The sequence below is a fragment of the Chiroxiphia lanceolata genome, chromosome 3 (genome assembly GCF_009829145.1).
Source record: "Chiroxiphia lanceolata isolate bChiLan1 chromosome 3, bChiLan1.pri, whole genome shotgun sequence".
In the NCBI taxonomy this organism is placed as follows: Eukaryota; Metazoa; Chordata; class Aves; order Passeriformes; family Pipridae; genus Chiroxiphia; species Chiroxiphia lanceolata.
The window spans coordinates 16313448-16327955 of NC_045639.1; the positions used below are offsets into that span (position 1 = coordinate 16313448).

The 14508-nt window shown below is 37.1% G+C and overlaps 1 protein-coding gene across 5 annotated transcripts in view; it reads left to right on the forward strand.

The window, feature by feature from the left end:
- The window catches only part of LCLAT1 (lysocardiolipin acyltransferase 1), a 114929-nt gene that overhangs the window by 52614 nt on the left and 47807 nt on the right, over positions 1 to 14508 (forward strand). For all 5 annotated transcript variants that reach the window (XM_032683540.1, XM_032683541.1, XM_032683539.1 and 2 more), the window contains 2 exons: positions 1301 to 1447; positions 9993 to 10109. In XM_032683540.1, the coding sequence (XP_032539431.1) occupies positions 1301 to 1447; positions 9993 to 10109 (264 nt within the window). The remainder of the gene's footprint in view (positions 1 to 1300; positions 1448 to 9992; positions 10110 to 14508) is intronic.

Below are 14508 nucleotides of genomic sequence, written 5' to 3' on the forward strand. Positions count from 1 at the left end.
ACCCGAAATAAAGTGCAAGAATAACATATTGTAAATCACCAGCAAAGGAAAAACAAGCTTTGAGAACTGTGGTGAGCAAACTGTGGTGTTTTCTGTTTGATGTGGAGGATCTGTCTGCAGGTTTTCTGATGAGATACAAGCTAGCCAAGTACAGTGGTAAGGCAATGTTATGCTCTTCTGAGCCCTGTGTAGGAGGGGAGCATCGCTGGCATGTGGTGAGACTGGAGTCCTGATTTTTTGTCCTGCTGTCTGAACTAGTGGACAGAACTTCTAATATTATGTCATATACTGTGTACTATATACTTGTGCCAAAAAAAAAGCCAAGAATACTTATTGAAGATAATGGTGTATGACCCCTGAACTGCAGGCTCAGCAGCAGTTTCACTTACTTAACTGCATTACATTGTCAGTTTGATGTCAGGTCGTAAATCTTCTTGTGTATTAATGCAAATAAATGGATACACATAATTTTTTTTCTACAATTAACTGTAAAGAAAAGCTTGGTATTTTCTTCTATGAGTAATGAAAATTATAGGAAGAGAGATGTAATAAAGCCCCCAAAGCAACAGATATTTTCTGCACACTGCACATGGTTAGCGGGCAGTGATCTCTACATAACACAGCTGTTACCCTGCCGTGCATTGCTCTAGTGATGTCCATCACCTGAGCAAATCAGAGTTGCAGGAATTAAGGATATTATAGTGAGGGCCATGGTTTTAAATGCTTCACCTCAGAGAATCATATCATTGTGTAGGCTGGAAAAGACTTTCGACATCGTTGAGTCCAGCCATTAACCCAGGACTGCAAGCCCACCACTAAACCACGTCCCTAAGCACCACATTTACATGGCTTTTAAATACCCCCAGGAATGGTGACTCAAACACTCCTCTGTGTGTTTGAGTTCCTAGGGGTGGATTGACAACCTTTTCAGTGAGGAAATTTTTCCTAATATCCAATCTAAACTTCCTCTGGTGCAACTTGAAGCCATTTGCTTGTGTCCTGTCCCTTGTTTCTTCGGAGATTGAGCCCCACCTCACTACAACCTCCTTTTGTGACAGCATGGACCCTATTCTTGCTCTCTGGAAAACTTTTCTGACTCTGGTAACTTGAGTTTTGCATTTTAAATACATTATGCATTCTTTTTTACAAGGTAACTAAAAGTACTCTTAATCAGTTGAGGACAGGTGGGCAGCAAATAAAAACTGGTGTCTAACACAATTTATAAAATATTTTGGAATAAAATCACTGTGGAAGTATAAGAGTGAAATGTTACTAAAGGTATATTTTTTTTAAACTTTAGGCTGGGCAATGCAGGTTGCTGCCTTTGTTTTCATTCAGAGAAAGTGGGAAGATGACAAGAGTCACTTTGAAAAAATGCTGGATTATTTCTGTGACATTCGTGAGCCACTACAACTCCTCATCTTTCCAGAAGGAACTGATCTCACAGGTAGGCTGCATTTGTCATCTTCTCATGGAATGTTCAACGTGGAAATTCTTTGTTGTTTATGGAAAGAGTTTAAAAAAGTCCAAGGCAGGAGCAAGACTTGGTTCTCATGGACAGTAGAAATTATAGTGAATAATCAAATGATGTGGTGATTCATTTGAGAGGCACAAACATATTTCCACTGAGAGACTTTGCCAATCTGCCTGAAGGAACTTACATTTCAAAGCATCTGATGATTGAAATATTTTTTTATTGGTCAGTACTGTATATATACTTTGCATTAGCAAGAGTAGGTTTAAAGACCTGGAATATATCACTTGCATGTTCCTATTTCCTGTATTACTGTGGCAAAATCATATCTCTGAATGACTGATTGGAAAGGACTAATAATTCTGTTTGACTTCTTGCCTGAGGTTTTGAGAACATGGAGATTCTTGTTTTTCGGTCATGTAAGCAGTCTGTATCTGCCTCTACAAGAGAAATATCTCTGTAAAACAAAGATTGAGATTATCATAGGAATAAGTTTAAAGAGTTTGAATCTGTACTATTAATTTTTAATCAAATATCCAGCTTTATACAGGTATATTATGGCATCAGTAGCAAGCTCTTAACCAGTGAAGATGACTCGAGTACCATTTAAAGAAAACGTTGTATGAATGTTCTGTGGTGGTTCATGGCTGCAGCATGATATGATAAGCATTATCTTTAAATAGAAAATCAATTACAATTAAGCTTCTAACTTTAAGCTCATTTAGAAGATTTTTGCTATACTTTGCATTGCAGATATTCTCAAATCATATTTTATGGCAAAGCCACATCAGTAAGTACTAGACACGGTATAAAAATAAGTAACGTATTCTGCTATTTTTTCTTCTGCATTCCAAATATCCTTAAAATTGATACGTATAGTATCCAGGTATTATCACACTGTAGAGAATTGTCATCACTTGATCAGCCTTCCTGAAAGAGGGTAAATTCATTGAACATTCTTGGACTGCTTCACGTGATAACTTTTGTTGATTGGGTTATTTTGTATCTAAAGTTAGAAAGAAGGATGGAATTTTCTTCACTAGGAAGAGTGGTGAGGCACTGGAACAGGTTTTCCAGAGAAGTTGTGCATGTCCCATGCCTGGAAGGATTCAAGGCCAGGCTGAACTGGGCTTTGAGCAACATAATCTAGTGGAAAGTGTCCTTTCCCATGACAAGGAAGTTGGAACTGGGTGATCTTTAAGGTCCTTTCCAACTCAGACCTTTCTATGATGCTGTAAAATTATCTAACTTTTTTTCATTGAATTAATGAAGAACTGTCTCCTCCTAGCTCTAAATTACAAGGTGCAATCTTATTCATGGAATCAGAAGACTCCTCCTTAGAGCACTCACACTCTCTTTCTGAATAGGTGCTTCCACCTCAAGATGACTGATAGAATGGGATTGTTTATTCCAATCCAGTTGGAATTCCTTCTAATGTCTCCCAATATTCCCCAGAGACAACAGATTTTAAAAGAACTGAGAAAGTTTTGTCCTGCAGCTTTAAAAAATAAGATTTAGCTGAGGACTGAGACAGCCACTTGTGCTGATGGGTGATAGGGCAGCCCAGGGAGGAAGCAGTGCAGGGGGAAGGATGGAGTGATGGATAGAGGAGACAACAGGGCACTGCTGTGCTGGCTTCTGACACATTAAACTGTCCTGCATTTAGCAGTCGTAACTTGCCATCAAGTACTGAACGCCACCTTGATATTATATTTGTACATAAAAAGATGTCTAGAGACAGGCAAAACCCTGGGATTTTTCCTGTGGAAATAAATAGATCTCCCTATCTAATTGTCTTCACAGGAAACATTACCTCATGTATTTAAAAATATTATAAGAGACGGGGAAAAATCCCTTGACAAGCTAATCCTGACCAAGCAATAAAGTTATACCATATGAGAATGCTAGAACATAATAATCTATTTTATGTAACATTTTGAAGAAGTGATTTGCAGAAAACTTATGTTATTGACCTATTAGGACCTATTGCAACCTCATGTTCCATCCGTTAGAATAAGAAATAAACTGTGGTTTTGTTCTGAACAGTTGCTCAGAATTCTAGGGAACATTTTGCAGAAATAGAGGCAATTACTTTTGTTTTCTGACCAAATTCCAAAACTGCTAATTACTTCTGAAAACAGAATTTTTCTGGTCCTTAAAATGAAAAATAACATTCTGAAGAGCAGAATTTCTGTGCAGCTCTGTGCTGCTGTCATTTTTTTATCCTCTCTGTGGCCGCATGGCAAGGATAGATTTACTCCTCTTTATAAGAAACTGGATAATATTTTCAGGTATTCAAGAATGAAAGATTTCAAAGAAATGTAAAGTATGACTTTATTTATGCATGGGCCAAAGGCTGACTTCGTGTTGGTGAAGTACTTTGCAGTGGAAGATGCTACATGAATAAATTTTAGAAATGGTAAAGTCATGAACCCTGAACATTGTATTTGCAGACTGGGTGAATACAGTCTGAGGTAATAATTATATAATTATATACTTATTTCTGATAGGTTGGCCATCTTTTCACTCTGGAGTACTTGAAGGTTAAAGCTAAGTGCATCAAAGGTATTTTATTGTAATTGCTTCAGAAGAAGCCCTCAGCAGATAAACATATAGCCAGACTTTCTGAAGCCCTAAAGAAAACAAAGCAACCATAAGTCTCCTGCTTCTGGAAAGCTGGAATATGACCCACCATATTGCCTACTCTTGTTTTTTTTGGTGTTCCTTATAAGACTATTTGTGGTAATTCTTCAGAAAGCAATGACAGAAAAAAAAAAAGTCGCTGTATTGCTCTGTGTCTGGTAAAGCCTCATTTCCTATGGATTTGTGTCTGCATCCCTCTTCATGGTCTCTTTTTCACTGCAGCTTCTCCTTTTTCCTCGTGTTTCCTTCTGTGTGACATTTCCTCCACAAAGCTCTTTCCACTGTCTTGGCAAGAGGCATCGCGTGCTCTACTCGTGTTACCCGATGGGCTGCTGCATGCTGTGCTGAAAGCCCTGACAGATTGAATACCCATGGAGCCTTCCCTGGCTTTTCCCATTATTAGGATCTCTACTCTCAGAAGCTTCCCCTTAACTGAGTCACTGTTTTTTTCTAAAACTTCTGCTGGGCTTAATCATCTTTGAATCTCTTGTCCCTGATAAACTTTGTTTGCAGGTGGCAGTAGCTTCAAAAGTTAAGGGGAGCAAACAGGTGGACAGAGTGTGATTGCACAGACCTTTTTGCTTGAGGAACAGCTGAAAAACACATAGGAAAGCTAGCTAGAGCTCAAGTTTTGGCAGGAATGTTGTCTTGTGGATGACAGAAGGTAACAACTGCAGTTGGATTTTTAACTTTTCTAGTAAATTTGTAGTACAAAGAATACTATTCAAAAGCACTGGTAGGGGTTGATTTAACATGTAATAGTTTCCAAATAACCCAAGTAAGGACAATTACTTAATTTTTTTCTTAAAATTGTGAACCAGTGCAGTTTTTCTCACTTCTATGCAAACCTCTAATAGAGAAATAAGAATTTTATTTATTTATTTATTAAGATAGACTTTGGTAGTGCTTGTTTATTCTTTCACTGTCTGGCACTAATATAATTTGAGGGTACTTGAAGTCATAGAAGTACATGCATGCTTTTATCATGTACATGCATAATTTTATCATTTTTCTTTTATCCCAAGTGGAATTAAAGGAAAAGGCAGTAGTTAGTAGTCAAATTTCAGTGCACTAGTAATAGCAGAAAAGAAAAGAAAAAAGTAGTAGTTGAGAGTTGTTCAGAAGTACTTGTATTAAAGTTGTCCAAATCAGCTTTCCAGTAGGATGATAAGGGAAGTTTACAATTCTTTTGGGTAACACCCAGCAAAATACATCAGCCTGGATGGTGTTGACTCTGTAAAAGTAAGTGAGGTTGTTTTTTTGAGAGGAGCTAATGCTGCATACATGCTTCATAGGGAGCAAACACTTAGCTTTTCATTGGGTATAGATCTTGGAGTTTTAGTTCCAAATACACTTCAGACTCAGATGAATTCAGCTGTTACTGCATTATGGCTTTCATCAAAGTAAAATCCTAGAGATCTTTGTTTTAATTCGAAATTAGCTCACAAACTAAAAATGTAATTTGACTTTTAAAAAATTAAATTTGTTCACTTTTTCCACTAGTTTTCAGGAGCAAAAGGCAATTTAACTTCTTAAAATCTGTAACTCAAAAATCAAGAAAATGTGTTAGCATCAGCTCTTCCTCCAGTTACTTTAAATGAAATTCTGAAGTGTGGTGCTTCAAGAAAGTGCTGGCTTTCTGAGCTTTTTCAGTAATTTTAAAATGTGATAAATGGGATTTGCCCACATGATTTGGAGATAAATGAGAAAAAAAAATGTAATCAAATTAATTACCAAAGGCAACACAGGAGCAAAAAAAAGTAACACATTTTGACCAGAATCCTTAAAATCTTGTACTTTTGTGTTGTTTGACAGTCACTCTGCAGAAATGTTTAAATACTCAAATAAATTGGACTACTTGTACTTGTCACCACCACCCTAATGAATGTATGCTCTGAGGGGCTGCAGGTATTAGCTGAAGGAGATGGGCAGGAGAGGCAAGTCAGTGCAAGACCTGAGTGGACAGACCATGAAGCACTTCTGTAAGTGCCCCACATCACCCTCTATTGATAAACTGGCTGCTTTCCATAAAAATAACTTATTCTCCTTATTCTTTTTTTATAAGCAAATAGAACCAATGAGTTAAAATGCAAAATGCTCCTAACAGGAATGAGGAGCAAAAATTCTGGGAGTACATTTGCTTTGACTTGAATACAGGGAAAGAAAGAAAATAACCTGTTTCTAGAAAGCAACACTTACTCATATTTTTCAGAGAGTAAGCAATAGGGGGCATTACCTGTAGCCAGACGATGTGAGTGACCTTTTGGGATTGAGGAGACCCAAACCACGTTCATTTCCAAGCCCTGTCTCAAGAGCTTCTTGATGCTATTTGTTTTAGTAGGTTGGGAGAAAAGAAGAGAACACGTTTCCTCTTTTTAAGGAAATTTTTAGGCAAATTTAACTTTTTTTTATTCTTTCATCTGTGAATGTTATAATCTGGCCAACAGAACAATGAGGGGTCTGCGTTAAGTTTGGCAGCGCTGACAGTGTAGGCTGGTCCATTGGTTAAGGGATTTTAAAGAGGTGTTTGTTGTGCGAATTCCCTCGAGTTGCAGAGGATGTAAAAATGGGTTTCTAATTTCCTGGATCAGTTTTCTAACTTCTGGGTTTCGTGTAATGAGGAGCATCGCATGTTCTGTGCCTTTTGTTGAATGCATTTCTGAGCAGCTGACTTGCTCTCGATTTCCCCCCAGGGCTTTGGGCACTGGTGTCTCTCACAAGGATCCCAAGCAGCAGTGGGCACAAAGGTGCTCACATCGACTGACATGATGGCAGTCAGAGCATTTGTTCATAAGTAATAGTAGAGTAAGAAACTGGGTTTTTTCAAATGCTGAGACTAACGGGAGAGGGAGGAAGGGCATTATTCTTAGGTTTTTTTGTAGAGTGAAGGCATATCCTACCCTTGCTTTCAGTATGGCATCAAAACCCATTGACCTTCCTGACTTGCTGTAATAAATAATCATGTTTAATGCACAAAGACCTGTGGGTTGATAGTTGTTAGGAAGGGAAGAGGGAGATGATTTTTCCAGATGACACTGATCATTGTGTTAGCTGGGAGCGTTACTCTAGTTCTAAAATCCCATTACACTAGGGTACTGCAAAAGGGGAAGGGAACAGTCTCTGTTATATAAAACTTACAGTCCAGAGGCAAGACAGGGATACAAATGTCAGGAAATAGCTGAATAGTGTTGGCCAGTGTGCTGATGTCCAGCTGTTCACACATTTTTAGAATGGCAGTGTAGTAAAGGGAAATTTGGAAGATGTTTTGCAGATGTTTACAGTGAGTTCTTTCCAAGTACAGGGAGGTGCAGTAAGAGGAGGTTTGAAGATGATTGTTTCAAGGCAATGGGCACTGGAGGTCCCAAATCTTTTTTAGCAGTACCAATTAGGTCTTACTCGGAGAATGAACGTGTCCATTCACTCTTTGGCTTTCCTGTCGTTCAAGTAGGAGTGTTTTACAAACACCAAGGAATTCATTTTCATGCTCCCTCTGAAGCAAAGTGCTAGTGAGCAGACATAAGGAGATAGTTTTTCGGAGTGCTCATTAACTGTGTGCAGTTTGAGATGCTTAAGAACTGCTTGACTTTATGTAGATTTATATGGCACTTGTGTCTCAAAGCTCTGATTGACTTGATTTGCAGACTGTAAGTTTTCCACAGTGAAACTCCAATTGGGATATGCAGAAAATGAAGAAGATTATACTTCTGTCCTTTGGAAACAACAATACATTAGCTTAAGAACTTTGTGATAAATTAATTTTAAAAATTTTACTTGAATCACTAAAGAATCTGGAAAAGAACTCTTGATTTGAATATTTTTTTATAGCAACACTCTTGGTCATCAGTGTAATTTCTTAAAAAATAAAGAGTTTTAGTTGTTGAGCTAATACAAGTATTCCTAAGAGATAAAACCTGGCTTTTTGGGGGAGCATTTAATAATTACCAGATTACTGTTGCCTCTTCTGCCATTCCAAGTCTTTCCCATTGCTCACTTTGCAAGTTTTGCCATTGCAATGGGAGTGCAGAAGACAAGTCCCCTTCACTGATTCAGAATGGTCCATTTGCAGTATTGATTGGAGTAGTAGTCAAGGAGGCAAAAATAGATCCTCTGACCATGTGGTGAAAGACATAATGTATATGTCCAAGGGAAGATAAGTTACATAGCCAAGTATAATTTTAGTGTTTCACACATTCTGTAATTTTAGCAATACTTTTTGAAGTTGTAATATTTTTCAAGTATTTGTACGTTTTGGCAATTTGGCAAGAATTAAATATTTGGATTCTCTTTGCTGAATCACTTGCTTGGCTACTGTGCAACAGCTTTCCTCGAAATCACATGGTCAGGAAATCTGTGCACTCAATCTTAAGGGTTATATATATGAAAAGCAGCACCATAATGCTTGGAAACAGTAGGTCACAGGAAAAAAATACTCAGTACGCTAATATAGCATTTATTAATTGGTAGATAATCTTTTGGGGGAGCACCCGCATTTTTTATGAATAGAGCTCGTGTAATTTAGGGAAAAAAAGGATGCAGGAATGTTGCATTACAGCGAAAAGGAAATTTCTCACTGCTGTTGATTTGTTCACTTACGCTGCTGTGCCTTTACAGGAAAAAACTATGGGGATTGTAAGGGAAGGATTTATCTCTATGACTTCTGTTAGATTATTAAACAGCAATGTGTTTTTCATTACTTTATCTGTCATCTCTCTTAACTATGAACGCTTGAAAAAGACCTTTTTCTGCTTGAAAAACATGATATATTGCTTAAACAGTTATTTTGTTCATAGATCTGTTGGTGGGATTTTGTCTTTTAAAACACCTGCAAAACTTCGTAAATGAGTTATTAAATAAGCTAGTTGATCAAATTGGTTTTTACCATGTTGCCAAGGGAACACTGCGTGAGTCCACTGCCCATTGGCTCCAGGGGAGGCACAGCAGTACCCACAGTAAAGGACTAAATGTAGCCAGCAAAGTCCATTTGGCTCCTGACTGAGGCTGGTTGGAAGAGCCTTCTGCACATCATGGGGAAAGAATTGCTTCCTCTCTGTCTATCTTCAGAAGTTTTTGCTTTGGTGTCCCCATCTTCCTTGTTTAGTGGGCTCTGTTAGCAACCAGCTCTGGAAAGCCCTTGTCTGGCTTTCTCGCAAGAGGTTCCTTCTTACCAGAGGTTTGAAACACGTTTGTCACAGGGTTTAGCCATCCTGCTTTTCAAATGCCTTGTGTGTACTCTACCTACAGTAGCAGGCACATGCTGTGACACTGAGTCACTTGATCAAAAAATTAAAAAACAGGGTATGTACGTGCAGAGCAGGTTGATGAATAAAACGTGGTGAATTCAGAATGAAGATGTAAAGTACAATTTTAATGTATTAGATTAACTGCTTTTCTCCATTTAATGTTTTCTTTCTGAAATAAGTTTAACGTGGTTAAACACTGATCTCAAGGTATTTCTGTACATAGTATTAAACCTACATTACTATACATTGTGCCTTTTGAGTTAAAAAAACCCTGAAATGCAATTGAGCCAGTTGACACATTTTACTGTAAAATGGGTATTGAAGTGTACAGAGAACTATTAACACACTTTAATTTATAGATTTCAGGTTGCATTTGATAGATATGAGATTTGCTGATTATTTTCAAAGATAAATGAACGGGTAAAAAGGCTTTTCTTGCAATCCACGTGGCTCTTCCTCATACCTTGGTATGGCCAACCGAAAGCACACTTGCTGTCTGCCTCCCACCCGAAAAGCTGTTGTACCTTTGTACTGTGTGAACTGCTGTTGAACCATTCCTGTCGTACGATCATTGAATTTATTTCGTGGTCTACATGCACACTAACAGAAAATGGTGCTTTTTATTCTCTCCTCAGCCAATACCAAAGCCCGCAGTAATGAATTCGCTGAAAAGAACGGATTTCAAAAATACGAGTACGTCTTACACCCGCGAACAACTGGGTTCACTTTCGTGGTTGAGCGTCTGAGGGAAGGTAACCCTGCTCTCTTCTTTTCTTTGTTTAAGAAAACAAATCTCACCCAAGCTGTTGAAGCTGATGTTCACAAAACTGATTGAAGTAATTCCAGGAAAAGTGATTACAAAGAAAGCCCTTGTTTGCAACCCTACTTTAAATGATTGTAACATGGAGAGATTTGAGAGAGTTGATAACAGACACTAATATCATCAAGAGTATGCAGTGAAAAAAAATGACTTTTTCTTTTTTTTTTCTTAATATTGTAGCTTGTTTCGTGGTATTACCTCAGAAAACTAGTGGAAAAGATCCTAAGGAGGTTTAGCCTTATTACCTGTATTGTCCTCAACCCCAAGTGGGTGGTTGATGCTGAACACACAGGCAATTATGTCAATGCCCTCTCTGAAAAAGCTTCTGATTTTAAGTCCTAGAGCTGAGAAAACAAGTTGTTATGTTAAAAGGACAAGCAGCATGTAAATGCAACAAGTTGGCTGCCCAGTGCTGTCAGCTTTTTTGGGCGATGGTGACTTGGAGAAGTTCTCTAAAATAGAAGTTGTGCTGCTTGGCAGGGTGGTGGGTAAGAGAGCATGTGATACTTGCTTTTTACCTAGAAGTGGTCTTTCATCCTCTCTTAATCTGGGAGTTGAGGTTGAGTCCCTGTTATCGGGAGAACTGAGTATAAAGATGTGATTGCTCGTTAGATTGAGAAGTCTGTGGGTTTTGGGAATGAGCATTTTGATGAGGTTTGAGGACATAAGGATGTAACCTTTAAATGGTACTGATGTGGCAGTGGTTCAAGTACAGATGAGTGAATATTTGCAGGATATATGGTTGAGGAAAATAAACATGTACAGTAGATATGAAGTGACTTTTTTATAGGCTAGTTCTTCAGGGGAAAGCGATTCTAGATCTTTAACACATGCTGGTTATTTTGACTGCCAAGGGAAGAAGTTTGAGATTATTAAAAAGAATAAGGGCCTGCTGGTAGGTTTTTTTGCTTGCTGGAATCCTTGCTTGGATTTTAGAAGCAGACCTGGCTTGCATTTTACCTGCTCCCTACTAAACAGATATCCTAAAATTGCTGTAAACTCTTTGGTATTTCGTCAAGGTGGACAATCCCAGCTGTACCATGTGTCTATTTGACCCTATTTGTGTTGGACATTCAGAGCCAGACTTCTTAGATTTTCATCTGTCTTGAATGTTTATTACTCAATTTGCTGTAGTAAAAAAATTTGCCACATACACAATTTCAAAAGCGTGTTTTACTTAAATTTTAACATCAATAAGTTAGCCTACTGCATAAAAATATTTCAAGCTTGGAATATATTTTTCAGTTAAAGAAATGTTTTCCACTCGAAATATTAACAACTTAAAAAAAAAAAGATTCTGCATTTGCTGCAGAAACAAGCTTTGTGGTTATACAGTAATTTTCTAATTTTATAAAAATGCTTTTCTCTTTCATTGCTCTATGAAAGATCTTTGCAAATTAGGCTGTTGGATTATAAAAAGGAAAATAGTTGAGGCTGATTAACTGATTTTATGCAGTAGAAAGCTGGAGAAAAACCAAAAACATTCCCAGATAATTTTTTTGTCCAGCCTTTCAAGTGGTTTTAAATGCTCTTTTTATTTAAGGCAGGCAAATATTGTGTGAAATATTAATATCCCTTTAGCATTGAATTTACTAGGTATTTTGTACCTTGATAAGCATTGTAAACTATATGTATTACAACTGTATGCTATTATGTGTAAAAAGGTAATTCAAGTAGTATTTTAAAGTACTTGGTTATCACTTATTAATTTTATCATTGGTTTTCAGTTGTTTGCAAATGTGCCAAATGTGGACCATTTGTGTTGAAAAGTTTTATTTTTGTGTACAACCTACCTGTAGTTGCTGGACTTTAAAATAAATGTCTTTATCTTTTCATCTGTACAATATAGATGTTCAGGTTGACATTCAGATGCTGATGGCCCAGTTGGTACCTAGTGTTATTGTGCAGCTCTGGTTTGAGTTATTATTTAAACTATTAGAACGCCTTTTTTATAATTCTGATTTCTGATACTAGCAGTGATAAAGAAAACCAGGGTTGTCAAGGATACAGTGTAAACCTGAGTCCCTGTTTCTGAACTGTCTTAATGCTACAATCATAGTAATAATCATAAAAATAGACTTATTTCCTTTTATACTGCTCATAACTGCAAGCACAAAGCAGTGTGTGTGACTTTAACATGCGGGAGGGAGTGGTAGAGATTTTAACATCATGTTTACGTCTTCTAAAGTATTTTTGTGCATAGATGACAACCCTATTGCCCTAGAGCTCTCTAGTGAATACATTTTGGCCTGTGGCTGTTTTCCATTCCTGAGGCTCAAGTGTCTTTTCTTCAGGCCTGAGTACATTATTTTGTTCCAAGAATAAGTTGATGAAAAGAGGGGGAAAATGTCATTAGAAGTTTAACTGCTTTTCAAATGTTGAAGAAACTAACCTAATTTGGCAAGAACCCTGATTAATATACATCACAAGCTGTAGCATGAAAGAATTACCTGTTACTATATAAAAATAACAATTAGCGACCCTTCTGAATAGGAAATGAAGAATCAGGCAAAAATAACCTTCAGTAAAATGTTGCCAGTATCTCTGCAAAGGAGTTTCTTCCTAGAGGAAGCACTGTCTGCATCCTGACAGTATTACCTGAGCAGTTACCTTTGCTTTCTATAGTTGGCAAAAATCTCTGAACCGTATGAATGAATTTTTGTTATTGATGACCAACACTCAAATTCCTCTGGCTGCCTTCTCACTCATATATGGTCATTCTTTCAACTATTTGATCTCTTTTGCCCATAAATGCTGCAGTGGTGGTTTCTAAGTCACTGCTGAGATTATGTGAGCTGAAAAAAAAAGATCTATTTAACCTGCAATAAAAACTGTTTAGGCCATACATCTCCTTGGCTTTTGAGTCGTACCTTTCTTTCCCCATTCTGGCTCTTCATGAGTGGTAGCTCTTCCCCCCTGAGCTGACTCTTCTAAACAGAAACCCAGGTAAAAGCTGAACATTTTTCCTTTTCATTATGCTCAGGTGCCAAAACAGTGAAAATGTTATTTTACCTGTAAATGATCGTATTACTGTTTTCTCATCCATAGAAACCATGGAATCCCCCAAGAGCAAACACAGAATATGAATATGCTTTAGGTGTATAATTAATAATATACTCAGGAGAATAAGGACTGCAGTTGTTGCTTGACTATTGATGGAAAACTAAGAGAAATAAAATAGGTGATTTGCTTCTTTTTAATTCTCTTCACTTGATCAAGTATATCAGTTGTCTTGCCTAAGCTGGTTGGAATCCTGATAAATGCTGTATTTCTTTGGGGAACAAAGGCAAGCATTTTTTGAAAGACAGAGTCAGAACATGTAAATGAGCAACAGAAAAAGAACTCTAGGCACCAAAATGAGGATTGGTCACTTTTTTTAACTCATCATCATATACCTCCCTTTAACCATCTCCTAAAATCATGTTTAATCCTTTCTTTTAAGCCTAAAATTTTGAATAGATGTTATGTATGGAGTAATTTTTGGCAGAACTTGGGTTAAGGTAACTCATCTCCTTTTACAAAATGTGTGACTTTGAAAAGGGCTGTAATGTGCAGGAATTTAAATAAGACTTTAACAATGTTAATTGAAAACATTCGTGGTTTACAGAAGGCTCTTGAAAATCCAGTTTGTGAGATCCTTCTATAAAAGGTCAGGAGGTTACTCAGAAATGAAGTATAGGTTTTCAGGCCTGGTTGTATTTTATAAAGTTTTTTCTGAAGTGCCAAATGACATTGAAAGTTCAGATGGCTTGAATGTTCAGTTTCAAAGGGAAGAAAAATAATACTGGTTGATTTGATTCAATATTGTCTGGATTCATTGAATTACATATATTATCTTGGCATAATATCTGTAATTGTAGCCAAATAGTCTGTCAAGAGAAAATAGCTGTTTACAAAAGTTTTCTTAAAATTGCTTCATGGCTTTTAAGTATTTTCTCAGGACCAAATAAGCAGTAAGTGTTAAGACAGAGCTAAAGCTTTAAAGCATCATTAGAAGATTATTCATGCTTTTGCAGACAATCATTTCTGCCAACATTAAATTTAAACTGACCTCTTTTTGACACTTCCTCTGCAGTCGTCAACAGTCTTAAATATCTGTATGCATGGGATTGGATGTTCCCATTATGGGGTTTATATTTTACTACGTTTACAGTATGATGATCAGTAAGAATTATTTGCCTTATTATAGTATTTCAGCTTTGAATTTATTTCTGGTTCATAATTAGTCAACTGAAAAAAATATTGCAGATAACAGCTGCCAACTGCAGCATCCTAAAATAAACAAAGGTACAAATTTAACTTCAATGCACATCCTTACCAATGGAACGACA